The sequence below is a fragment of the Pelophylax lessonae genome (assembly GCF_965119305.1).
Source record: "Pelophylax lessonae genome assembly, chromosome: 2".
Lineage (NCBI taxonomy): Eukaryota > Metazoa > Chordata > Amphibia > Anura > Ranidae > Pelophylax > Pelophylax lessonae.
This window is the reverse complement of record NC_138769.1, coordinates 294,339,528-294,366,351: the sequence shown is the minus strand read 5'-3', so window position 1 is coordinate 294,366,351 and position 26,824 is coordinate 294,339,528. Positions and strand designations below refer to the sequence as shown.

At 43.0% G+C, this 26,824-nt stretch overlaps 1 protein-coding gene across 1 annotated transcript in view; it reads left to right on the top strand.

Moving 5' to 3' along the window:
* The window catches only part of CIAO3 (cytosolic iron-sulfur assembly component 3), a 53,470-nt gene extending 32,349 nt beyond the window's left edge, over positions 1–21,121 (top strand). The window contains exons 5-11 of the mRNA XM_082247213.1: positions 2,646–2,780; positions 3,933–4,051; positions 4,639–4,768; positions 4,872–4,944; positions 9,268–9,405; positions 19,732–19,889; positions 20,842–21,121. Of these exons, the coding sequence (XP_082103339.1) occupies positions 2,646–2,780; positions 3,933–4,051; positions 4,639–4,768; positions 4,872–4,944; positions 9,268–9,405; positions 19,732–19,889; positions 20,842–21,080 (992 nt within the window). The 3' untranslated portion in view covers positions 21,081–21,121. The remainder of the gene's footprint in view (positions 1–2,645; positions 2,781–3,932; positions 4,052–4,638; positions 4,769–4,871; positions 4,945–9,267; positions 9,406–19,731; positions 19,890–20,841) is intronic.
* Positions 21,122–26,824: the final 5,703 nt, after the last annotated feature.

Genomic DNA, 26,824 nt, shown 5'->3' with positions numbered 1-26,824 from the left:
GGACTTGGGAAGAAATCGAGTCCATCTGTACAGTGGTGGCCTCCCTGCCTCAGGGGGATTCCTGGCGTCCATAGACATTTAGGAGGCCTATCTTTATATCCCCATCATCGCAGGACATCAGCGTTTTTTTCACTTTCCCAAAGATCATCCCTGGTTCCCACCAGGAGACTGAACTATCTGGGCCTAAGGTTGGATACATCCTGGGCAAGAGAGTTTCTCCTTGCTGGGAAACTCCAGAAGGTTCAGTCAACGATTCGGATGTTGCTGTCCGTCAATTGGCTGGGACTGATGGTGGCCTTCTTAGAGGCAGTACCGTATACCCAGTCTCATACCCGAATTCTCCTGAAGGAGATTCTTTTTTAATGGAATCAGAATTCCGATTCCCTGGACAATCGGATCCGGTTGAGCGAGCGGACCAGGAAGTCTCCGATGCTCAACCAGGGGAAGTCATTTCTTCCGATAGTATCCAGATTACCAATAAGGGTATCGGAACTGAGAGCGATCAGATTTTGTCTGATTTACTGGATCGAGCAGCTCTAGAGCAGCCCGATTCGGATCCAATCGCATATGGCCTCTTCATCCAGAGGTTTTTTCCCTAGCTGTCCCTTCATTGGGACATCCCGGATGTGGATCTGTTGGCACCTTGGCCTAACAGGAAGGTGCGGAGGTTTGTAGCTCGCGCCACGATCCTCTAGCGGACGCAGCAGAAACGCTGATCGCCCCGTGGGGGCAGTATCAGCTACGGCATGCCTTCCATCCTCTCAAGTTGCTGCGGGAACTTCTTCGCAGGATAGAGGTGGAGGGAATTCCAGTTATTCTGGAAATTCTGGATTGACCTCGTCAAGCCTGGTACGCCGACTTGGCGAGGCTAGTCGCGGACGCTCCTTGGAGACTTCCTCTCAGGGAGGATTTGCGGTCTCAGGGACCGATCTTCCATCTTGCTTTACAGTCGCTGGCTTAATGGCCTGGCCATTGAGACCCAGGTACTGAAGGACAAGGGAGTGTCAGCTTCAGTTATTACTACCTCCAGTTAAAGCAAGGAAAGCGACTTCCAGCACATGGAAGTCTTATATTGCATGGTGTGAATCTATTGGATTTCCCCCACAGACCTATTCGGTGACCCGAATTTTGGTCTGTCTGCAACAAGGGGTTGAGCAGAAACTATCCTTGAGCACAATCAAGGGTCAGGTTTTCGGCGTTAGCAATCTTCTTTCAAGAAACCTTTGGCTAATCATTCCTTGGTGCGGAATTTCATCCAGGGGGTGCGACATCTGGCTCCGCCAGTGCACGCACCCTTACCGCCTGGTATCTTAATTTAGTGTGGTCGGTTCTTCAGAAACTTCTCTTTGAAGATATTAGGGAGATTCCCTTGCTTACATTCCCAGAAGGTGGCCTTCTTGGTGGCCATTACTTCTCTACGCAGGGTGTCAGAACTGGCCGCATTATCCTGTCGTTCCCCAGATCTGGTGGTTCATAGGGATAAGGTTGTTCTTCTTCCGAATCCATCCTTCCTTCCTAAAGTGGTTTTCGTAAGACGGACTCACTTTTTGTGATCACGGATAGCCCTTGAAGGGGGTTGCCTGTGTCTGCCGCGACCATATCTACATGGATCAGTCAGACGGTGGTACAGGCTTATTCTATTAAGGGTCGGAATCCTCCGTTCCCTGTTAGGGCGCACTTCACTCGAGCGCTCAGTACTTCCTGGGCCTTTCGCCATCAGGCGTCAGTGGTCCAGGTATGTAAAGCGGCCACCTGGTCGTCGGTACATACCTTTACAAAATTTTATAAAATTGATGTGATGGCATCGGCGGATGCCTCATTTGGCCGCAAGGTTTTGCAGGCCGCAATTTGAGGAGACCAGTGGTCTACCTCGAGGGTTTTTTTCTGTTTGAAAATTTTTTTGTTGAGTCTCATCATTAAGGATGAGCATTGTAAACTTCTAGTTGGCACCGGTTGGGCCTTCTAGATTTGGATTTGATTTCCATTTTCCCACCCCTCATTTGTGATACTGCTCTGGGACTTCCCGAAGGTGCTGTATCACCGAGGACTACGTCTGTCAATGAGCGATAGAGAAAAATGGATTTTTGTAAAATCTTACCGTAAAATCCTTTTCTCTTAGCTCATTGACAGACGTAGTACCCGCCTCTCTGTTTTTTTGAGTTGGGTTGGGTTAAATTCTCTAAAGACTGCTTTTATGACATAACTGATTTGCTGAGGCAGAGAGAGAGAGGATATACCCTCTGGGACTGCCCCTAGGGTGTGGCCAGAGCATTTTATTTCCTGTCTAGTCCTACTCCTGTGGAGGCAACATAACCCGAAGGTGCTGTATCACCGAGGACTACGTCTGTCAATGAGCTAAGAGAAAAGGATTTTACGGTAAGATTTTACAAAAATCCATTTTTTTGTAACTGTATTTGCTTAGAGAATTCTTAGACTTTTGTATTTTTTTATTGTAAAACCACTGCCTAAAATTATGATTTATTTGAATAATTGTGAGTCCTTATGTTAGAGATATACCGGTGTATATATATCTCATATATTGTTATTACTATAAAAAAAATGTTAAAAACTGCTAGTTGATGAGAGGTAGGTCTGTTACATTATTTGAATGCACATAAGGAGTTTATTGCATTTCTATTTGGTAGGTGTTCACTATGTTTTTGACACAAGCTTCTCCAGAAACTTCAGCTTGTTGGAGAGTCAGCAAGAGTTTATAAGGAGATATAAGAAACAGAAAGAAGATAAGAAAGCCCTTCCTATGCTGGCCTCCGCCTGCCCAGGTAGACCTATAATATGGTTTCCTTGAATAAAAATGATCACATATCATGGTCATTACTTATGTCTATGTCTCTTTTCTTTCTCATTCATTGAGGGGCACAGGAATGCAGAGACAGTCAGGTTATACTGTCACCTACAGGAGATAACACTGACAGATAGAAAAAATGTAAGCCAGACCCCTATATGTCAGCTTCACCTCTACCTAGCATGCTTTCATTTTTTTTTTTTTTTTGCTAGTGTCCTAGGAGGTTGGGATGCCTCCAAAGCCTTGGCACAACCCCAAGAGAGACCCTTTTTTCTGAAGACTCACATAGTGAGTAATGCCGGTCAGGCTGAAGCATCGGGAGCTGCCTCTTTGATTACACAGCTGAGCATCTTTTTATATTTCCTATCGCTGTTGGTTTACCACAGTAAGGGACAGATTGCTGTTGTCATTTTTCTGGGTGGAGGGATGGTTCTGAGGGTGTTTAACCAGTATTCCCAGAATGAAATTACACCTGTATAATCCAGATCCTGACCACTATTGTCTTTTAGTGGATGGGTCTTCTGCAGGGACCATTTGGGTTTTTTTTGGCAGCATTTGAAGCACCTTCTCAAAAAGCGCTGGTGTAAGTCTTTGTAAGGCAGAGTCTGTCTCTGACCCTCCACAGGCCTTAGACCAGGCTAGGTCTTTGGTCCTTGTTACCATCTCTGTGACAGATTCAGAATCCCAGCAGTCTGTCTCTGAAGAGACTGTTTTTGAGGCATCAGAGTCTTCTGCTGTCCTCTTGAATTTACAGGGGGTTGTGTTCGATCTAATTGATGCAGAATTGCAGAGTGTTCCATTCTGCATCTGTAGGGTCAGCCTGCTTTTCCAGGCTTTTAAGTCTGTTAGGACTCCTACAGCTGCAAAAACCTTCCCACTCTAAACACTTTGATTTATTTCTTTTTAAGCAACGGAAGCACCCTGAAAAGTCCTGGGCCCCACCTTAAAGTGTTTCTGAACTTGTCCCCTTTAAGAGACAATTTATCCAGGAATCTGTTTCCCACTGTCAGTATACCTTAACAGTACACCTTAACAGGAATACCACTAGACTGGTTTAGGGAGTTCTCACCCCTGAAGCAAGACTTTTTATGCAGATATGGAAAATAAATTCTTGCTTTTTTATTTTCAGGCTGGATTTGTTATGCTGAAAAAACACATGGCGCTTTCATCATCCCATACATCAGTGTCACCAAGTCACCACAGCAAGTCATGGGATCCCTGATCAAAAATTACTTTTCACAGACACAGGTAGGTAACTCGACCATATCAGACAAATATTTTTGGCATATCAGAGATTAATGGCTTTTTACCTTAATGCATTCTCTGCATTAAGGAAAAAAAAGTTTTAAAGCTTTCTGTCCTCCTCCCTTCCCTGTGTAAAGGGGAAGAGAGGGGATCCAGTGCTGTGCACGGCTGCATCTTGTCTCCCCTCTCTTCTTCTTCACTCACGGACTCAGGCAGCAGCAGGAGCCAATGGTTTCTGCTGCTGTCAATCAAATATAGTGAGGAGGAATTGGGGGGTGGGGCTGAGCCCTGCTGTGTGTGTCCATGGAGTGCGGCTTCATAGACGCACACAGCTTAGGAGCGAGAACACACTGTGTGCCCCCATAGCAAGCGACTTGAGAGGAGGAGCAAAGATTTCTGGCGGGGGACCCCGGAAGAGGAGCTTTGGGGCCGCTTGGTGCAAAACCATTGCATGGAGCAGGTGAGTATATGTTTGTTTATTTTTTTTTTTTAAATACCTTTAGTACACTTAACTGTTTATCATTATCTGTTATCTGGTGACATTATTTCGACTTACTGCTTTTCCTTACTTTTTATTTTGATCAACACAGAACCTAAAGCCAAACCAGATCTACCATGTGACAGTGATGCCCTGTTACGACAAAAAGCTAGAGGCTTCTAGACCGGATTTCTTCAACCACGAATATGAGACCCGAGATGTGGATTGCGTCGTTACAAGTGGTGAGTGATGTATCTTGCTTTTACTTTAGAATGCTGGTTAGTAACGTTGTAGTTGCCTAAATCCTTTATTTGGTAGACATATAAGACTTATGTTTCCTTGCAGGGGAAGTTCTGCGAATGTTAGAACAAGAAGGAATGTCATTAGCAGATGTGAATCCCTGTCCTCTGGATACAGAGTGAGTTTTTTTTTTTAAATACATTAGACAGTGCTTCTATTTCTATCTGCTTTTTATGCACATTTACACATGTTGCTTTGGTGCCATGACAAAGCTGTTGCTAACAGCAGCCTCCCTTTTCTCTTTTTCTTCTGACAATACTAACTGGCTTTGCTGTCTGGCTTCCCTACTCCTAGCAAGGCTAGCTGACTACCTGCGTCTGCCTTCCCCTTCATCTGAGTGGCAAACTAAAGGGCCATACACACTATAAGATTTTCTAAAGACTTTTTCCTTCAGATTTACCTTTTCTATGTAGTGCAAGGGCCTGCCAGATTGCATACAAATTGAGTGTTTAGGTTTGACCTCATATTATATGGTTTTGGTAAGTCTAAAGGAAAAAGTCTTCAGAAAATCTTATAGTGTGTATGGCCCAAAGTTTGAATTTCTATATGCTTACTTTGGATCCATGACAGCCAGGCAACCAGAATATTGGGAAAGAAACTACAGGAATGGCAGCCTTCATCTTTCTCCTATAACAGGTGTATGTTGGCATATATAATTTGAACCTGTATGTTTATGAACAACTCACAGATGTTGCTTTTCTGGTCTCGTTCTCACACCGGCTTGTTCTCAGTGTACTAGAGCAATTTTTCATTTCAGCCATTGGTCTACAGATTTGGCAATAGCTTTGTTGTTACAATGACACTAAAATTACTTTTCTATTAAAAAGTTTGGCAATGTTATTTAATAAATTTAAGTTTTTGCCCTATTTTACATGCTTTTTTCAAGTGTGTATCACTATCAAAATTAGGGAACAGAACAATTGAAAACATGAAAAAAAAATAGAAATAAAAAGATTTGCATCAAAATACCTAAAGGGGGAAAGAGTTATTTTGGTCTGATTAGGGTTAACAAGAGGCTAAATGGTAACAAAGCCTATTTTTTTTTTAATTTGAATAATTGCTTTAACTGATATCATATGCAGATGAAAGGTCATCCCCTTTACCCCCTTAATCTGCTATGAACCATAGTGTCATTTTGTAAAATAATATTGCTATATGACAATTCTTGACTCTCTAGACATTCTGTGATACCAAACATGTCTTTGCTGTCAACATAACAGCTGGAATTTGCCAGCAAATGTGGCCAGGGAGCTGCATAAAAGGATGTACCACACACACTCAAAAGTATTTGGATGAGGTTTTTGCCATGTTTGAAATTCCCAAAGTCCAAGACCGGTTAAGCTGTTCATAGACCCAAGTTCTAAAAACGTAAAACATCAGTTTAAAAACTTATAAAAGGGACCTAAAGCAGTTATAGCTTCCCTTTTATTCCTCCTCCTATGCACTGCACAGCCTCTGTAAAATTCTCCCAAATGGTCTCTGTGCCTTCCATGCCTGCATGTGCACATTTATGTCTATGTAAATGCTCCTACTAGCTGTCCATTGCTGAGGAAGATATGTAGTGAAGATGATCGCACTGGAAGTGCTGAATAGAGTGCTGGGGGGAAAGTGCCTGACCCTAAGTGTAATAAAAGTACACTTGTCCTTTAAAAATGGTTGTGTAAAAGTTCAGTGGTGACATCTGGTGGTAGAAGCTTGTTTTCGACAAGTAATTGTTTCTAGGGTATTGCAATATTAAAACATACCGGTTTTTTTTTTTTCTGTTTTAAACAAGTCCATTGGTCTATTTTTGATATTGAAGTCTATCTAGATCCCAACTTTCTTTATTTTAGTTTTAGATAAATTAAGGTATAGTTAAAAAGCTGTGTGTTTGGTAACAAAAAAAAAAAACATTGAACAGTTCTAGTGCATACTTGCTAACATAAACGGTTAGCAGATAAATGTTTTTCTTTAGAATAAAAGTCTACAAGACCCAGTATGCAAATAGTGACTTTGAGTGACTTCTTTAAACTGCCATATACCTGAGTTGTTAGGCTCAACTGATCTACAGTTGTGTCTATGGAGTGTGGGGTGAGACAGACACTTGCCCACTCAATAGGGAACCGATGAGTGGCCAGTGTGGATTGATTGTTCCCCTCCGAGAGTGGCAGCACTGGTAGCCCCTAGCTGAAGTGCTCCTTTCTTCAGGAATAAACTCAAGTGCTTGTGTGCACTTAGGTGTTCCCATTTTTATGAGTGTCAATAAACAGGTGCTTGTGTCAGCATGTATGACCCCCCTAGAGTCCTTAATTGCATATAAACTCTAACAATACATTTCTCTTATTTGCTCCTTTTTGGTCTAGAAATACAATTGAAAGTATTTTTATTATCTGTTCCAAGTGCAGAAAAATATTATAATTATACAGGATTTATATAGCGCCAACAGAGTCCGGACAGTACAGTTAAAATACAATTTAAGAGGAATCCGAAGACCCTGCTTGTTAGTGCTTGCAATCTAAAAGGGAGGGTCAAGTGATACAAAAGGTATTAACTTAGGCTAAGTTCACATGTAGGCATTTTGGGAAGTTTTTCTGCTCTAGGATCAGCTCAAAAAACGCCCAACAAGACAAATCCTATTAATTTCAATGGCCCCTGTTCACATCTGAGCGTTTTGACGTTTTAAGCAAAACGCCCAATGCTCAAAAAAGTACATGAGCTTCTTTTTGGGCAGATTACAGGTGTTTTTATTTTTTTCCATCGGTCACTTGTCAACCTAAAAACGCCTGCACAAAAAAGCCTGTAAAACGGCTGAAAAAATGCCAGAAAAAACTCCTAAAAAACGCCTGTAAATAGCAAATCCAAGATGTGAACGTAGCCTAAAGGGGATGAGCTGATGGAGAAAATAAAAGTAAAGTTGTTGGGTGGAGGCAGGATAGTCTTTCTAGAGATAGGGGTTTTCAGGGATCGGTGTTATATCTTTCACTTGAATGTTATAAGTTGAGTAAAAAGAAGCAAAGAAACAAATCACCGCTCAAAGTGCTGACAGATGGGCCAGTTGGATTCCCAAGTAAATTGTAGTAGTCCTGCAAGACTGGGTGCTCACCAAGGTCCGCAACCTAAGAAGTCCATATGCATGTAGAAAGAAAGTGGCACTTCCAGTCTCAGGAAAGTAGAAACTTGAGTTTTATTTCTTCAAATCAAAAAGTCCAACATCGACATGTACAAGACAAACAGGATAGCAGCAAACGCGTTTCACACCATGTGCTTATTCATTGCTGCTTCATTGTTGGACTTTTTGATTTGAAGAAATAAAACTCAAGTTTCTACTTTCCTGAGACTGGAAGTGCCACTTTCTTTCTACATGCATAAGTTGAGTAAATACAGCTGGATAAAAAAGAAACTGTGTCTGTCTTCATTTATGGCTGCAAAGCAACAAAATTTCATTATTTTAAAGGAGGGTGATTTTTTTTCTATACTCGCAGTATAGAAATTGGGGTAAGTGGTTCCAGAGTATTGGAGAGGCTGTTCACCCAGTCACATACCGTTTTTAGAGCCGATAACTTCCTGTGCTCTCTGCCTCTGGACTGTTACCAGTTAGCATTGTTCAGTGCTATCTTTGTGGACTACAAAAAACCTCCTTCTGTTATGGAGAAGAGAGGAATTTGTTATGTAGTACCAACACAATGCTTTTTAGTCTTAACACACTCCCTTTTACTAGAGTGACAACACTGGTTAGTACAGTTGTCACTTTATGATAGGAAGTGTGTTAATGGCAGAGCTATCAGGTTAAATAAAAGGAGGAAAAAAGGGTAATTATGCAGTCACCGCATCAAAGGACAGATGAGCTGCAACACCATCAAGTTTTGTGAATTGGGTTTAGATATGGTTTTAGGACAACTTTACTGTTATTCTCTCAATGCAAATCTAAAATTTAGGGCTGACTAAGGCCCCGTTCACACTGGGGCGATCCGACTTGCCGGGGCTGCTCGCACCGCGACCTCGGAGCGGCCGGCACGGACTTCATAACATTGAAGTCTATGCAGGTTGCTCCGGGTCGCCCCAAAGAAGCTCCGGACCCTTTTTCTAAGTCAGAGCGACTTGTGTCTCTCCTATTAGAACGGGTCCACAGCTTCTCTATGGCAGGCGACCTGTCAGGCGACCAGGTCGCCCCAGTGTGAACGGGGTGTAATTGAACCAATACAATGTTGTTTGAGCCAGAAGGCCAGATAAATGCAAATATTTGCAACTAGTTACAAAAGGGAAATGTTTTAAAAATAACCTGTATGTGTAATTTAGTTCATGAAAGTATGTAGTAGAATAGGTACCGTATGTCATCAAAAGTTGCTTTAGGATAAACAATTTAATAGTAGTTGAAAATATATTGTGGTGGTGCAGTTTCTTGAGGAGTCTCAAAGTTAATGTATCTTCTGAATTGTATTAACCAATCTTTTTTTCTGTATAGATTCACCTCTGTGATGGATGATGAGCCAGTGGGACATGAAGGAGGGGGATCAGGTGGCTATCTAGAACACATATTTAAACATGCAGCACAGGAGTTATTTGGGATTCAAGTGGATGAAATAAAATACAATCCTCTAAAGTAAGTGCTAGATTTTTGTGCTGTATTTTCATACAGACTACTTTTGAATGGGATGTTTAGCATGTACTATTGTTCTAGTCACATGTGGCTTGAGGCAGAACACTCTGGTTGTGCCCTCCTTTTAACTCTTAGGCTTCATGCACACTAGAAAGCTAAAAACGTCTTTAGAAACGCTGGACAAAAACCCTAATGTGTTAGCAGTGTTTAGCCTAGTGTGAAAGCTACGTTTAGGAACAGAGCTGCCCACGTCCCTGGCGCAACCAGTGAATAGCTGGTTGTTAAGGAGCATGCTGGGAAGCCAGCCGCCGTGTCCCTAACAACGGATGAGTCGACAGCTGAATGTACACAAAACCATTGCCGGCAAAAAAAAAAAAATTATGAAAAAAGCAGCGTGGAGTTTCCCCCCAATACCAGGCCCTTTGACTAAGACCAAAATTAACCACTTCAGCCTCGAAAGGTTTTACCCCCTTCATGACCAGGCCATTTTTGCGATATGGCACTGCGTTACTTTAACTGACAATTGCACGGTCCTGCGATATTGTACCCAAATAAAATGAATGTCCTTTTTTCCCATAAATAGAGCTTTTTTTTTGGTGGTATTTGATCACTTCTGCGGTTTTTATTTTTTGCGCTAAAAAAAAAAGGCCGACCATTTAAAAAAAAAAAAAAAAAACAATATTTCTCTTTTGTTCATTGACACACAGCTCCTATCATTTTTGACCATTGGGTTATACGGCCACTAGGCAGAAAAAAAATTCTGGCTACACCCATGGGCAGTCCCAGGGGGTATACTCCCTCTCTCTGCTATAGTCACTCAGTTTTTTTCTGCCTAGTCAGGAGTAAGGACCTAGTTCCTTGCTAGGATCTTTGGTCCTGGCAAAATTTTTTAGATAGAAAATGTTTTTCCTCCTGGATTTTTCCTGTGAAATCTACTATCAACTGCTGGACTGGGTGACGGCTGGATGATTTAGATCCAGTGGTCACCCCAGCCTGGCCAGCGAGCGCGTGCAGGCCACAGCTTAGCGCAAGGCCGCGACATAGCCTCACTGGACGGGGGCTGGCCCTGCGAGTTAAACATCTCGCAAAGCTTGCATATGTCGCAGTATTCCTCCCCCCCCCCCCTTCTCCACATACGCTGGGGATGTATTTTTTTCTTGGGTGGTCTGGCCACTTTCCTGGGATGGGGGCAAGGGCGCTAATGGCGATGGGGGGGGGTGCGCTCTGATAGGGGCTGGCCCCCTGTTCTGCCTGGATCCGTCCTGAGGCCTGGTCTCCCAAATTCTGGGACCCTGTATGCCTTGTGGTGCTGCGTGGGGCTGCCATTTTGTTTTAGCCTGTGTGTTTTCATACACGGCGGCCATGTTTGTGTAGTCAGGCGGCCATTTTCTTGTGGTTTGCCATTGCAAATAGTGTCAACCATGACAGTGGAGACCTGTGGGCGGTGGTTTCGGTGGTGGAAGCCCCTCCTTATCCCCTGGTGCTGACTCCTGGATCATTTAGCTTCCTGATGGTCGCACGTGTAATGCAGATTCTCCGGGTGGTTGCAGGTGCCTGTGTCGGCGGGTGGTGACTCTGATGGGGTCCTCTCCCTATCTGCTGATGATCGCTCTGTGCCTTGTGCTTGGCGATGGGTGGTGCTGCCAGTGCGGTTGGGGTTGTTCCTTAGTGTGTTACACTTTTTTGTGGGGTCCCCCTGGTGATTCATGGAGTCTTTGGAGCACGTTTCTCCACCTGATCCCCTCTCTGAGGCTGCGGGCCCACCCAGTCCCATACATTATTCCATGCACTGACGGCGGTCCTGGAGTCCCTTGTGTCCCGGGTGGAGGCAGTTTGCGTGCATCAGGCTAGCAAAAAACGCCCACCCACCTTCTCCTGCCTTATCTGTCTCATCATATCCTAAATCTGATTTGGCCGCCTTGAACGTGGGTCACCCTTCTGGGTCTATGACCACATGCCTGGAATCCTCTTGATAGTGAGGCTGATTCCTCCACGTCTGCAACCGCACACGAAAAAGTGCTGGTAGATGCACTGATTGCGTGCATGCGATGGTGGCGCAGGTACCCCTAGGCATCCAGAGCGGCAAAGGTGTTTCCTTTCCTCGCCTATTTTGACAGAATGGTCGTTAAGTAGTGGGGATGACCAAAGCGTCTCCGTGGGGTTCCGAAGCGATTTACTAGGCGTTACCCCTACAAGGAGTCCCTTAAGTAGTGGACTGTGTGGTGGACCCTCCAGTTTCCAGATTAAACAAGGCAACCATGATTCCGGTGGAAGAGTCCACGGACTTAAGAGACCCGGCTGACCGGAAGGAGGAGGCTGTGGCCACATTATGTACACCTTAGCTGGTTCGGCAATGAGACCAGTATTTACCATTGCCCATTGGCAGCGGTCCTTTGGCGTGTCTTTTGACTCAAATGCTGGTTTGTGGACCAGACTTCTAAAAAGGGGGGGGGGGAGTATGACTGCAGTAAAGGGGAGCACCTGTGCATGGACACAGCAGAACTAGGCACCCAACAGTCAAAACAAAGAGGGTAAAAAAGCACAGTGTATGACATTTGACACTGTAGCTATTGCCATACTCTGCATTATCATTGTAACCATGCATATGTTAGTAGGAATGGGGACATGTGTGTGTGTGTGTGTGTGTGTGTATATAAACGTCAATTACCATATGCGCTAAATGAATTCACCACCCCTGCTATATCTGTATTTCTGTTTTTCCTTGAAAATTATACTATAAGTCACCAAAACTTCCCTGAGGTATATATGGGGGGTCCCAGTTATCCCCCCTTCCTCGTTTTTAGAATCCACCAACGCCAAGTTTTAATGGTCAGTTGTGATTGACATCTGGAACAAAGTAGACTGGATTGAAACGGTACTGTGGGAGCAGTACCATGTCAGCACCACTAGATGGCCTCAGTCTTGACGTTTACCGTAGCATGTAATTACTGATCAGCGTAGCCAAGGATACAGGCTATATAAACAAAGCCCGGACAACGCAATGACGTCCTGAGGAAGCGTGCGTAAGCATGCGAAACGCGTCGACGTCACACGCTGACGCTCCACCCACCCACTGTCTCCTGCTCGAGATTACACCGTGTGAACTTGACTGGCTGCAACATCTCCGCCGCGACCCGGAAAAACTACCAAGGACACTTCCTGACACGGGACTGAGCCTGCTAAATCAGCTCATTGGCGGTACTACGTGAGATGTCAGCTGCGATCGGCAGCAGTGATACTTTGACTCTGGATGATCTGGCAAGTTACGATCTGCACCTGTCACCCACCTCTGGGACCTGAGACCTTGAGAAGGTACTTCATCTCTGGCTGTATCGATGACAACAGGGGATGTCTGGTAAGAGCCGATTCTCCACACTTATATCCTAGATTGGATTACATACTCTGCACTGTCGGTATACCACACCGCGGGAACTCCTAGGAATCCCAGCCACGGGTCCGAACTGGACATTATACATGCAGATACACTACATCCTAACCCTATCATGTGATGTTTCAGTGTTGCCACATCCAGACTATTAAGCCAGCAAGCTATATCTCCGGCAATTTCGCCGCTGTAGGGGAAACCTGATATCCCCTCCCCAAATTTTGGGGGTCTCTCTTTGGAGACTATTATACTTTTCCATTGCTGTTTAAGCATCCCGGCTGTTTAAGCCGCTACCCTTTCAGTACATTATTCCTTGAACTGCTTAATGTGGTCAGGTCCTTCTGGAAGTACCACGCCAGGAGATTAGACAAACACCACAGGAAGACTTACTGTTTGCCTTCAATCTTATGGAACTATGACACCATGGTGATGCATCTACCATACATTAAGTGATTCTCTGGTGACTTTGTTTTCACACACAGTAATCTACCATTCAGTTCTTCACTTGATACAACGGGCATGCCCAGTTAGTTACTTTTTGGGCCCCCAGTTTGGTTACTGTTGGCCAAATGCACTATTGTCCAGGCTTTTGAGAGTGATGTGAGGTCTGATTCAGACATATCACACCTAGCCTGCACCAATTGTGCCTCAGAGCAGGATTTGGTGGGTGGGGACAGAAGCGTGTGTTGTTGCTGTCTATGTTCATCCTGACACCCGTAGGGGTCTTCAGGGTCATTCAGTCTACATTGACGAGTCTTCACACATTTTAAATTTTGTGATTTCCATTTTTTTGTGTGCATTATCACCAATAAAGTTTATGTCTGCACCAGTATCCCTGTGAGCCCCTTCTTTGCAACCATTCCAGGAGGGAATCTCTTTTCCCTCCCCCCCTCAATTTGTCTAGACTTCTAAAAAGGCCTTGACTGATCTTCCCTTTCAAGGAGATTGTCTCTTTGGAGCTACCATGAATGACAGGTCTCACAGAGGGGAAGAGTGCTTTTCTTCCGCAGACCACTAAGGGCAAGGAATCTCGTCGTAGACGTGGACCTTCCTTCTCGGCTCATAAGAAGTTTTTTCGTCCCTCAGGGTCGACTGACAAGGGCTCGAAGCCTTTCAGGGCCTCCTCCTGGACGATCCAAACAAACTTGGTCTGGCAAGCCAAGAGCGGGCTTCTCCAGACCCGCGGACAAGGCTCCTTCTGCATGAAGATGCGCCCTCATCCATATCGGAGGTGGGGGGACGTCTTTGCTGGTTTCCAAACCCGTGGACTTCCCTTGTGCAAGACAAGTGGGTCCATCATTTGGTCCGGTTACAAAGATTGGGTTTCGCTCTTGTCCCTCCGGCAAGGTTTTTTCGTTCCAACCTGCGCCTGTCCACAGACCGGTTGCAGAGTCTGTTTGGGGCGTTACAAGACCTGTTCCTTCAAGGAGTGATTTTCCCGGTTCCGACTTTGGAACGTATTCAGGGTTTTTACTCAAACCTGTTTACAGTTCCCAGGAAGGAAGGCTGAGTGCTTCTAATTATGGACCTCAAGGCGCTAAACTGCTTTGTGCGGGTACAGAAGTTCAGAATTCAGTCCATTTAAACGGTGGTGGCATCCCTGCATCAGGGGGATTTCCTTGCCTCTATAGATATCAAGGATGCCTATGTTCACATTCCAATATGTGCCAGTCACCAGCGTTTTCTCTGCTTTGCTGTGGGAGAGGAGCTCTATCAGTTTGTGGCGTTACCCTTTGGTCTCGCCTCTGCTCCTCGGGTCTTCACAAAAGTGTTGGCTCCGGTGCTAGCCTTGCTACACCAACGGAGGATCGTGGTACTGGGCTACTTGGATGATCTCCTTCTGCGAGCTGAGTCTCCCTTTGCTCTGGTGGAGAACCTGGAGATCACCATACGAACTCTGCAGGAGTTCAGCTGGATTCTGAATTTTCAGAAGTCTGCTCTGGTTCCGTCCACGAGGCTGGACTGTCTGGGCCTGACTCTGGACTCAGCCGTAGCCAGAGTGCTCCTTCCTCTGGACAAATTCCAGAAATTCCATGCTGTAATTTGCCTCCTGTTGTCCAGTAAAAAGTTATTCCTCTGGACTTGCATGTGGGTGCTGGGCCTGATGGTATCTACATTTTTGAGGCGTTTTCCGTTTGCACAGTTCTATGCTAGGTCACTGCAAAGGGAGATTCTGACCAAATAGGACAAGACTCCTCAGTCCCTGGACAATTCGATCTGGCTGAGTCAGGGAGCAAAGGAGTTCCTGATATGGTGGCTTCATTCTCCGGTGCTTCGAATGGGCAAATCCTTCCTCCCTGTGTATTGGACAGTGGTTACCATGGATGCCAGCCTGTCCATCTGGGAAGGCATCCTCGACTAAACATTCTGCTCAGGGGATCTGGATGCTGGAAGAGTCCAGACTACTGAACAATGTCCTGGATCTCCGAGCGATCAGACTGTGTCTGGATCAATGGATGGGGTCGTCTATTTTTTTTATTTTTTTTTTTACTTGCTTTGGAGTGCCAGGTCAGGACCCCAATGAACTGGACTTGGCAGGGATAGCCTGTAAGTGACCTTTGGCCACTGGGTTCCATGTAAAATGCTTTCCAGATTCCATTCTGGTAAGTTAGCCATCGATTGCTTTCCAGGTCCAGAGCTGCTGGAATTTCCTCAGCAGTTGCCCTGTTTCTGAAGGCTCACTAAATGAGTAACCTGGTAAGGCCAAGCAGTGGAAGCTACCACAGTTTCATAGGTCACTGAATTAAAAATTCACCATTTCCTGTTCATTTTGCCATAAAAGAAGTTTAACACAGTGGGACTGAGCACTGACATCATCCACTGGGTTGAGTGTCGTATGCATAGTCCATGTTTTCTTTCCTATCATACATTATTATGAAAACATCTCCCTACTCTTGCTTGCAAAGAGTCACTTGGAACTTTGACCTGTTACCATGAGTGAGTCACAATATGTCTGATTTTTGGTGCCCCCAGCTCACACTCTACTAATGGGTCCAAGGTTGCATGCAGCATGCCTTCTGATGGTGCCAATGTCTGCAACCTGGAATCTTGTTCCTGGATTCTATTCTGTCATTGGAGTATCTTAAAATCCTTTTGGATGTGTCTGATTCCCCTTCCCTTTCCGCTGAGGATTTTTCTCAGTCATTCAAGACTTTGTTGCCAGCTTCTTGGCTGTGAGTTTACTGTGCCATACCATGGCTGACTGGTCAGAATTCATTAAAAGAGATCTTACCATTGCTGCAGTTGATACCTTGCTTATAGCTGTTAGAATTTTATAGACACTTTGCGATTTCTGTTCTGCTCTCGCCGCAGCTCGCCAATCTGTTGCTCTCACTACTTGATCTATGCATCTATTGATAGTCAAAAGGCTCTCCCCAGCTGACAATGCCCCCTCTGCTCTCATTGGCCAGCGATGGAGTCCCCTGGGCTGGGTCCTTATTGCTTGGCAGTGTGTCTACTTCATCTGCCTTAATTGTCTGTCGGTATTGTAGAATTTTTTTTTTTTAAAGCATCACAAGCCCAAGGCTCTGGGCTTGTGATAGCGCTAGCTTCCTTGCTCCTGACCTTATCATCTAGCTGTTTTCGCAGAACAGGATGTGAACCATAATCTGTAATAAAGAATGAATTTCTCCACTTCTGCACAGTCCACCTTGAGACCTCTTCTTCCTCCCCAAGCTTGGGATCCAGTCCACTTGTAAATTCCAATGAATCCTCAGACTAGCCTTTCTCAGCATGACGGTTTGCCCCCCCCCCCCCCCCCCCAGTTTACAAAGTGGGGAGGGGGGGGCACCATCACACAGCGCTGGAATCAACCCATCATTTAGAGTGTCTGAGACTAACTCTGGACACATCTTAGACTACAGTGTTTCTTCCACAGGAGAAACTGTACATACTCAAATCTTAAATTCAAGCTCTCCAGTCCAGGAGTTGTCCGACTCACTGCTTTTGCATTAGAGCCTTAGGCCTAAATGGAGCCTCCTTTTGAGATAGTCTCATATGCCCAGTTGCGTTCCAGACCACTACTACTTAGCATTACATCCTTGTGGGACCCTGGACTTGATAGTTAAAGGGGCCCATTATACCAATCAACAATCTGGATCTTTGTTTCTATATTGTTGGTCCATCCTACAGAAAGGTCATCCATTCCAGAACAGGTCGGACAAGATCATAGCAGTGGCTTACATTACCATCAAGGAGGAGCCAGAAGTTTTGCTGCAGCAAGATAGGCAGATGAAATCCTATCCGAGCATTGTCACGTTCCCGCCTTGTCCACTGTTTACCTCCTAGGCATAGACATTTGACAGGCAGACTTCATTAGACGACAGCACCTGGATCTGGGGAATTGTTCCCTACACCTGGATGTTAGGGACCGCTGGATGTGGACCTCTTGGCTTTGTTTGTCAAACGGTACAGGAATCTTGTAGTAGAAGCAGCAGATGCTCCATGGTATCAGTACACCCTGTTCTATGTCTTACCTCTCCTTAAACATCCTCCTCATCTATTTTACAGGATCTAAATGAGGGGGCATTTCAGTAATCCTCATTACTCTGAACTGGCCCATGTGCATGTGGTAAGACACTTATCAGACACTCTGCCAGATCTTCAGGATCTTCTATTCCAAGGACCGATTTGCAATGATTTCACCAGCGTGGCGATTGAAACACAGGTTCTAAAGGACCCCTAGGGGTATCTCTGTGTCTGTGATTTATACAATGCTAAAGCTTGGAAGTGTAATTCCATCATTGGACCCCAGGCATTTCTATATGGTACAAATGCTCTCCTCCTTATAGCTGGGTCTAGACAAGCCTTTGTCTTAGAGGCATCAAGGGGCCGGTTTCTCCCCTGTCTATCTTGATTCAGTGTCTGTTGGCCCCTCACTCCATTATTATTTGTACATGAAGTTTCCCAAGTAGATCCTCCTGTCCGTTCCCCTGTGACTGTGAAATCTGAATCTAGTTCTCTCTGCATATCAGAAACCACCATTTAAATCCATTAAAGACCTTTCTCTTTCTACTCTCACCAACAGGGTAATATTGTTTAAAGTCATCACCTCTGCTAGCATCTAAACTGGAAGCACTACTAGGTGCATGCACTACTTTTAAAAAAACACTGCAACCATGCGATCTGGTGAAGGCGCACACATAGCACTTTCAATCTGCATTTGAGGTGGTGTTAGAAATCTATTCACACCCACAGCAGATGGCATGGACAGAGTGTTTGGAACGCTGTGTGGGAATTGCGCATAGAACACGGGTTTCCTGGACCACATTCTGGTGTGAATGGGCACTTAAAGCAGTATAAACCCAAAAACAAAAATGTAATATATTACAGCTTAACAATCCCTAAATGTGTTGGCTGCGATAAACGTGTTAACAGGAGTTAGACTTTAATTTGTTAGTCAAGTCCATCTAAATCTTCTAGTGCAGTGGTCACCAACCTTTCGGGCCCTGACGCACCACTAAACTCACAATTTTGAATCCCATGGACCACTAATAGAAATTTTAAATGCCATATACACACACGCCATGCTAAGGCTCTCTGCCCCCCACTCCCCCTGGATCACATTGCTGCCTTATACACACAATGATATGGATATCTGCCCTCAATCCCTCCCCACACTCTGCATCACACTGCTGCCTTAAACAGCTTCATCATTTGATCTCAGCTCCTTATCCAGCCATGTGTTTGAGCTCTGTGCTCCCTCCTACAGTCTGTAATCAGCGCTGCTATTGGAAGACCCCTCCTCCTTCACCTTCTGCTCTCTGCACAACTCCCAGTGCCTCCCTCTGAGTTCACAGGAGCTAGAATACAGAGGGTATCCATGCGCACTCACAGTATTGACTGACTGTCAGCACGCATTGGGGACTACACTGGAAACAATGGGCGATACACATCTCACACAATGTTGATTTGCGGCAGAATCCTTTGGGACCACCATCATTTTCTCGTGGACCACTGGTTGGCAACCACTGTACTAGCACATCTATAATTACCCTCTCCCTACATTGACAGTGCTGCTGTCCAAAAGTGCCTCAGTTTCTCCTCCATCCAGAGTAGAGACACTCTTAAACAGGAAGTGTTACTGGCAGGATCACCACACGAAAGGGTAAGCTCCGCTTGTCTGCCTCAAACTGCTGTTTTTTCTTAGTGGAAAAGGTGGTGGCAGCACGCGATAGCCGATTGAAAAATTAGCTTGGGTGAGGACACTGCTGGTTTCCTGGAGAGTTCTAACAAATGGACAGGGGCTTATCTGATGCCAGGTTCTGACATTAGGTCCTTTAGGTAGCTCTTTGTGCTGTAATCAGTACACAGTTCACTGTTTTTTTTTTTTTTTTTCCTGGGGCTATTAGCATTTGTTTTCTGTATTGCCAATGAAAGAAATAAAGAAAATGGGAGTTTTGTACTCATAAAATCCTTTTCTTGGAGTCTTATGAGGAACACAGGCCCCAGCCCTCTTTATGATCATGCTCTCTGTGCTGTTTGTTACAAAACTGAGGCATGCTTGTAGTAGGAGGGAATACCCTGAGCTGGCCTTCAGTTTTTTGCTTGCCAGCATCCAATTCTTCTGTAGCCATTAGTGAAACCTGAAGAGGATAGATTTCATGTGTCCATCAATAGACTCTAAGTAAAGATTTTTACCTTGAATATAAAAATCCTAATCCAGGTAGTCTCCCAGTTGTCCCACATAGACAATACAGAGCCGTTTCAAATTTGATAAGCCAACAAAGAACAGTAACCTTTTTTACCAAACTATGTGCCCCAGTAGATCAGTTCTCACCCTGAAAAGATTCTTTATGCTTTATACATTGTATGCTTGAGGCATGATTTTGCTAAACTTGTCTATTTAGTTAAAAAAAAGAAAGTGTGTTTTTGTTCAGTTATTCCATAAGATACTGTTTACATTGATATAGGTTTTTCATATTTTGGAATTTTAATCCCTGTAGGAACAAGGACTTTCAGGAAGTGACCCTGGAGAAGGACAATAAGGTGCTGTTGCACTTTGCTTTGGCTCATGGTTTTCGGAACATACAGAATCTGGTGCAGAAGCTAAAAAGAGGACGCTGCAATTACCATTATGTGGAAGTGATGGCCTGTCCATCAGGTACTGCATCCCCTAACATTAACTAAAAAAAAGATAATCAATATTTTTCTTGATTTACACAGAATGTAGTAGACACAACGTTTTCGATAAGTTGTTTTTTCATCAAAATGTCAAACGTTAATATTTAGTTAAGTCTGGCTATAGCTTTTTTTTTTTTTTGTACTTGCACTTCAGCACTCTTATTTCATAAATGTTTTAGGTCAAGTTATGTTCACCCCAGGTTAAATAAACATTTTTTAGCAGGAATCAAATAGTGAATATAAAGGCCCAACTTTTCCTAAGGTGTTTTTTTTTTTTTTTTTGGAATGGAGAGAGTAGGGATAACAAACTCGGTCTTGTCTGTACTGCTATTGGTGTCCTCAATGGAGATATTTCCCCTTACGTTATGTCCCTAAGCCATTGGAACATAAAGTGAGGGACACAAGCAGCTAAAAAAAAAAAAAAAAAAAAGTTCTAACCCTTCCTTCTCAAGATAAAAAAAATAAAACATTGGGCTGGATTACAAGTCTTAACTTTTACAATAATGAGTCTTCGAAGTTCCATAAGCAGTATGCTAAACAGGGTTTATAATTATGCAAACTCATTAGATTCTTGCATTTCATGAACTGAAATTTGTTAGTTAATGCACAACACATCCTTTCTTCTATTTAGAGAATACCCTGGAAGCAGGGCTGGATTTACTATTATGTCACACATTCTTTTTTTACCCTGTTACCTGACCAAATTGCTTAGCCCTTGTGATGTAATTGTGTGTTCTTTTGACACTCTAGAACTGTCTTTGTGGTAGGTCACTCTGCGTTATTAGGATAGGTCTTCCTAGCACAGTCCCGATCTTTTGGATATAAATTTCTGTGCACAGCTTTGTGAGGCCTTCTAATTGGGCAGCGTAGAGGACAAAACACTTGATATTTTGTATTTTCTTCTCTAAACTCACTGTCATTTTTTCTTTCAGGCTGCTTGAATGGAGGAGGACAGATCAGAGCAGAAGGAGAACCTAGTAAGGACTTGCTGCAGAGGGTGGAACAGCTTTACAGTTCTGTGAAAAATGAGTTGCCAGAGAAGAATGAGAGAGTGAAGGAACTTTATGAACAGTGGCTTGGAGGGAGAGATGGTGTCAAGGTAGAAGAGGCCCTACTTACACAGTATCATGCGGTAGAGAAAATTACCTCTGGACTCAGTATTAAATGGTGATTGGAGGAAGCAGTCGTTCTTTGCAGCATATGTTATAGACCACAAAAGGCCAACCATATAATGCTAACTAAAAGTCTAAAAAGTGAGTGCCTTAATGTTCTTGAAATGCCTATGACTAAGAGAACACGATGGAACTTTTTGAACCTTAACAGCAGGCCACAGGTTGGCACTGTACTGTTTCTTGGAAGGTGTAAGGAATAAAGATTTCTATAATTTTCATGTCCTCTGCCATGTTTAAAGTCAGAAAATACTGACCTGATCCGTCATAGCTCTATATTATGGTGTTGTTATCTCAGGTTCTTTGAGACTTTCTCAATTTATGCACTAAATCATGTTTTACAAACTGAATTTCAGAAAGTAATGCTCATACCATGTGTCTTATGTTGTAAATTTTGTTGTTTTTTTTTTTTTTTTTGTGTATATGATTTATGCTTTATATAACGATTTATAATATATTGTTTAGCTGAGTTTTGTGTGAAAATATTTTGTTGTCTTTATAACGAGTAATATATTGTTTAGCTGAGTTTTGTGTGACAATATCTTTAGATATGAATAGTCCATTTAGTTCAGGCTTAAGGTATCTGTGTACTGTTTGCATAAATTCTGTTTACTGCATGATGAGAAAATCCTAGCCATTGCCAGTCTTGCAGGGCCATTCAGTAAAAAGTGCAGAGCAGTAGGTTTATGTAAAGCTCATAATGCTAAACTTCAGGCAAATGTGAAAGTCACATTTAATGCACCCCCATGTTCATTCATTAAATATGTTTTAAATATAACTAGTGTAAGTTCCTGATTTTGACTTGGCATTGGCCTCTTGCAATACTCTATTCTAGCTGTCCCCAACCTTTTTGGTACCAGGGATTGGTTGTGTGGAAGAAGGTGTTGTTTTTTTTTTTTTTTTTTCTCTCCAAGGACCGGGGTTGGGTTGTTAGTGTTTCAATCATCCTGAAACCATGGTCACCACTGTCACTTGCCACTATAAAATGAGCCTGCCACCAGATGCAGTGTGTCACTTGCCACTGTAGCTTGCCACCAAATGTGGCATCAGGGTTATCTCGGAGCAGTGAGTAAAACCTGTCTATGTCTATATATGGCTATGCAGCCTCTCCACAGCACTACTGTCTCAGCCAGATCAGCAGGCATTCGATTTTCATGGCGCAGGAAACCTACAACTGCCACATGCGCATTTGACAGTAGGGTTCCCCTCCTATGAGAATCGAATGCGCTGCTGATGGTCACAGAAGGTGCCCTAGCTCACAGAATCTGACATTGGAGCACCACTATGTAAACAAACAGCCTCTCTGCTCCCACCGGCAGTGCGACCTGGTGTCTGACCCGTGGATTGGGGACACTTGCCCTATACAGTAGCACTCATGCTAGGAGAGGGAGGAGCAGGACTACGAGCCAATCTGTTAATGCTTGCAATTGTGCAGAGTGAGCAGAAGGAAGAGCTCATTGGTCTCCTGCATGTACTTCACTACCTATTCAGCAGACTGAAAGTGGATAGAGGACACCAGTGCATCTTTTTATATACAGTTTATAAGTATAACAGAGTAGTATCCGTAGTAGAATTAGTATCATCTGCTTGGCTAAGTTGTGTGACTGTGCAAACCACAGGAATGAATGGACAGAAATAAAAATCCTTTGGCAGGTAGAACAGCCACCCTCTATGTATTTCAGCTGTTCATTCAGCTTAAATTCCTAGCAGCCAATCAAGTTATAGAGATTTTGGATGGTTACGACTGGGTGCCTGCCTTCTATTCAGTGAACATTATGAGGAATAATCTTTTTTCCATGTAGTGCTCCACGCGTCAGTTGTCGTTAAACTGGTACTCATTGTTGCTCTATGTAACATTATACAGTATGATTGAAATATATTTATCTGGGGACCTGGAAAATTAATTATGAAATCCTTTTTAGTGCCTGAAGCCTGGTACACACTATCCATTTTTTTTTCTTTGTTCAACCAATGCTGGCTGAACGAAAAAAAAACTGAAGAGCTCAGGAGGAGCTACTGTACTAACAATTTGATCAGCAAACCTTTTTCGGTCATGCCCCTTTGATAGAAGCCAGCTGAACAGCCTTCTTCTGTCGGACTGGATGCTGTACATACCAGTTTGAATTTTGGCTGGGTTCTGTTGAACCGGCCGATGCCACCCAATATTTGGCCCATGTGTACGACCCCTGAGTCTACGTGTTGTGCATCCCTAGGTACTAAACAAAACCAATATACATGTTTTGTTGCCTTCTCTTGAGTAGGACAATAAAAACCTGTGTGCACTGCCAAATACACTCACTGCAAGGAACATAAACACACTGAGGTTATTAGTACAGATCACATATTTTCTTCATAATAATAACCCCTATATGGAAGCTCTACTGAATGTTTTATATTGATGTATCTTTCTGGCTTTGATGTGTTAAATTAATAAATTATGTTAACTGTATTTTATATAAAAATGTGTTATGAAATTCATTTTTCTAATGCTGTCTTAATTGATGGAGTTATTCTTCATCAAAACATGTAGGTTTTTTGTCTTATTCCTGTTGCTGAAAAATGTCTGCGTAAACTAAAGCTTTTTTGTAACACCTAGAGCAAAGTGGAGTTACATGAAAACCATGAAAGCTAATAAGGGCCCATACATCCCTTAATCACTGAATGGATGCTGTGGATGGCTTTTAAAATAGTTTGAATAAATAAGACCTAGTCACAATAAGACTCCACTCACAGTAGTGTGATTTCTCCTTTGCTTGCCATCGCTCTACGATACACGAAAACAGGAATTACATTACTCTCCATGTTACCCCTTCACATCAATTCAACATGATGCAGTGCAATTTTTTTTTTTTTTTTGGTGTAGCATAGTGTGGTTTTGGCCCCATAGACTTAAGTGCCAGTACATGAAAACACATGTGCATGTACTTTTTCAGGGATTTATGCTTAACAAATAGTCTACTTCTACAAAAAAAAAAAAAAAAAGCTTGAAGCATGAAAACACATGAAAAAATGAACTACGAAAGGCACTGAAAAACACATAATTATGCAGCAGCACTAGCTTAAACCCCTAGGCTAACACTAGTAATGAAGCTTTAGATCCTAATACATAAAATAACATTTTATTTTTATGAAGTATTAGAAGTATTATTCATTAGCTGAATAGTAATATAATGTGTGTAAAAACCACAGTGGAAAGCAGCTTATCAGTTCATTGTGAACATCGATAGGTGCCTGATTGTCTGACTTGGTTTAATAAATGAATAAGGTATATTTTACTATAAGAATGTGGTTCCTGCACTATCTTGGGTAAGTTAGCCACCCTGATGCCGCACAAACAGTAACTGATACCGAAAAACAGTTTGGAGTATTAAATATTTGGGGCGTTTGTACTGCGCTTCAAGGGTGTTTAATCACTTGCCGACTATGTACTGCGGCAGTCAGCCCCCTACAGGCAAAGTGACGTACCGGTACGTCGCTCGCCTCCCTGCCATCCCCGCGCGTGTGACCAGTGGCTCCGATGTCCGCCGGCCACTTGCGATCTCCCTCAGGAGAGGGAGAAAGACAGACGGCTGATGTAATCTCCCTTAGATCATCACAGAGGCTATGCGATACTGCTATGTAGGATTGTATGTCTCTGTGATGATCTAACAAGCCACGCCACCTGACAGAATCACGCCCCTAGATCACCAATAAAGTTAACCCCTTCCCTGCCAGTGTCATTTTGACAGTAACAGTGCATATTTATAGCACTGATTACTGTAGGAATGTCACTGGTACTCCCAAAAGTGTCAAAAATGTCAGTCAGGGGTCCGATCTGTCTGCCGCAATGTCGCAGTACCACAAAAAAAAAAAAAAATTGCAGATCGCCGCAATTACTAGTTAAAAAAGAAAAAAAAATTACATAAATCTTTCCCGTAGTTAGTAAACGCAATAACTTTTGCTCAAACCAATCAAAATACGCTTATTGCTATTTTTTTACCAAAAATATGTAGCTGAAAACAAATTGGCCTAAAATGTATAAAAATCGCACAGGTGATCAAATACCACTAAAAGAAAGCTCTGTTTGTGGGGAAAAAAAGGACGTCAATTTCATCTTGGTACAGCGTCGCGCGACCGTGCAATTGTCCGTTAAAGTCACGCAGTGCCGAATTGCAAAATAGGGCCTTGTCTTTGAGCAGCCAAATCCTCCGGGGCTCAAGTGGTTAAATAGATCTCTTATATATTCAATAAATAAATATAGTGGTTTTGTGTGTGTCATGTGACTACAGATATCATGTGCAAAATATCACTTATCCAAATTAATCACATTGGTACAAATCAATATAAAAAACATAAATACTATAAAGCGCTAGAGTGTCCGAGTCACAATATAAATAAATATAGACTATAAGGTGCTTATATCACTTAAAGTGAATCCGTGCATAAACATATAAATATGTGTTCCGTGTCAACCATATATATATATATATATACACACTTGGTGTTCCAATATTAGTGAAAAACAGAGATTCTCATCAAAATTTTGTATAAAGTGTCCAATCACAAAATTGTAAAAAATTACAAATATAAAAGGTAATTCACAGTGCTGATTATCTTCCTCCACCTTTAATCTCCGTGATTGGGGGATTTTCAGTGATCACACATCTATGTGTCCTTAATGCTCACCTCAGTGAGGTCAATAATACGCCTGTAGTGGATATGGCTCCTTTAATTCCTTATCCTAACGCAGTCCTGCTCCTTCCAGGGGAGTCTCCATCTCTCCTGGCCTTGGTCCGTTTCCTTTACCTAGGTGGGCTTCCTATGGGGGCTTTTTGGGTCCTTCCGGGATCATTCTGGTAGCTAATACCTCTGCTCCTTGTAGCTCATAAAAACAATGGGGCCATCATGGTATAGTATGTATAGATTTTATTTCCAAAAAATATAGCAGACTTACATTTAAAAGGACTGTCAACTGTATGCAGAGAAGCGCCGCGGGACATCCATCCCGTCCCGTCACTTCCGGGTTTCCTACGTGTTGCATCACGGTATCACGTGACTTCCTCAGGGAAATACCCAATGAAGGAGGTGACGTGCTATATATATATTGGCGGAGCCGGAAAAAATTTTGACGCCATCTTTAGAATTCCTACTGTGTGTACATCGGCGGAAGTCCTCCTCCCGCCATCTTAGGATTTTCTATTGCCAGTTTATTTTGAATTCCAATATATCTTTAGCTGTACCCATCTCTCCTCATCTTCATTTTGATCAAACCCCATGCACACAAACCGCATTTCTTACACCGAAAGTGAGGCGTATTGTTCCTATTCCACCAATGTATTGTAAACAAAACCAAATATTTCCTAAAGGGCTTTCAGCATTTCAATTAAAATATACAATATTAATATAACAGTATGATAAAATTGAACTCCCTTATATATAAAATTGGCTTCAATGAATAATATGTTGTATTTATAAAACCTCGTAAATTATACAATAAATAATCCATATATATATATCAAATATATATTTTACTTTTTAATTGAAATGCTGGAAGCCCTTTAGGAAATAGTTGGTTTTGTTTACAATACATTGGTGGAATAGGAACGATACGCCTCACTTTCGGTGTAAGAAATGCGGTTTAAGTGCATGGGGATTGATCAAAATGAGGATGAGGAGAGATGGGTACTGCTACAGATATATTGGAATTCAAAATAAACTGGCAATAGAAAATCCTAAGATGAGGAGGATTTCCGCCGATGTACACCCA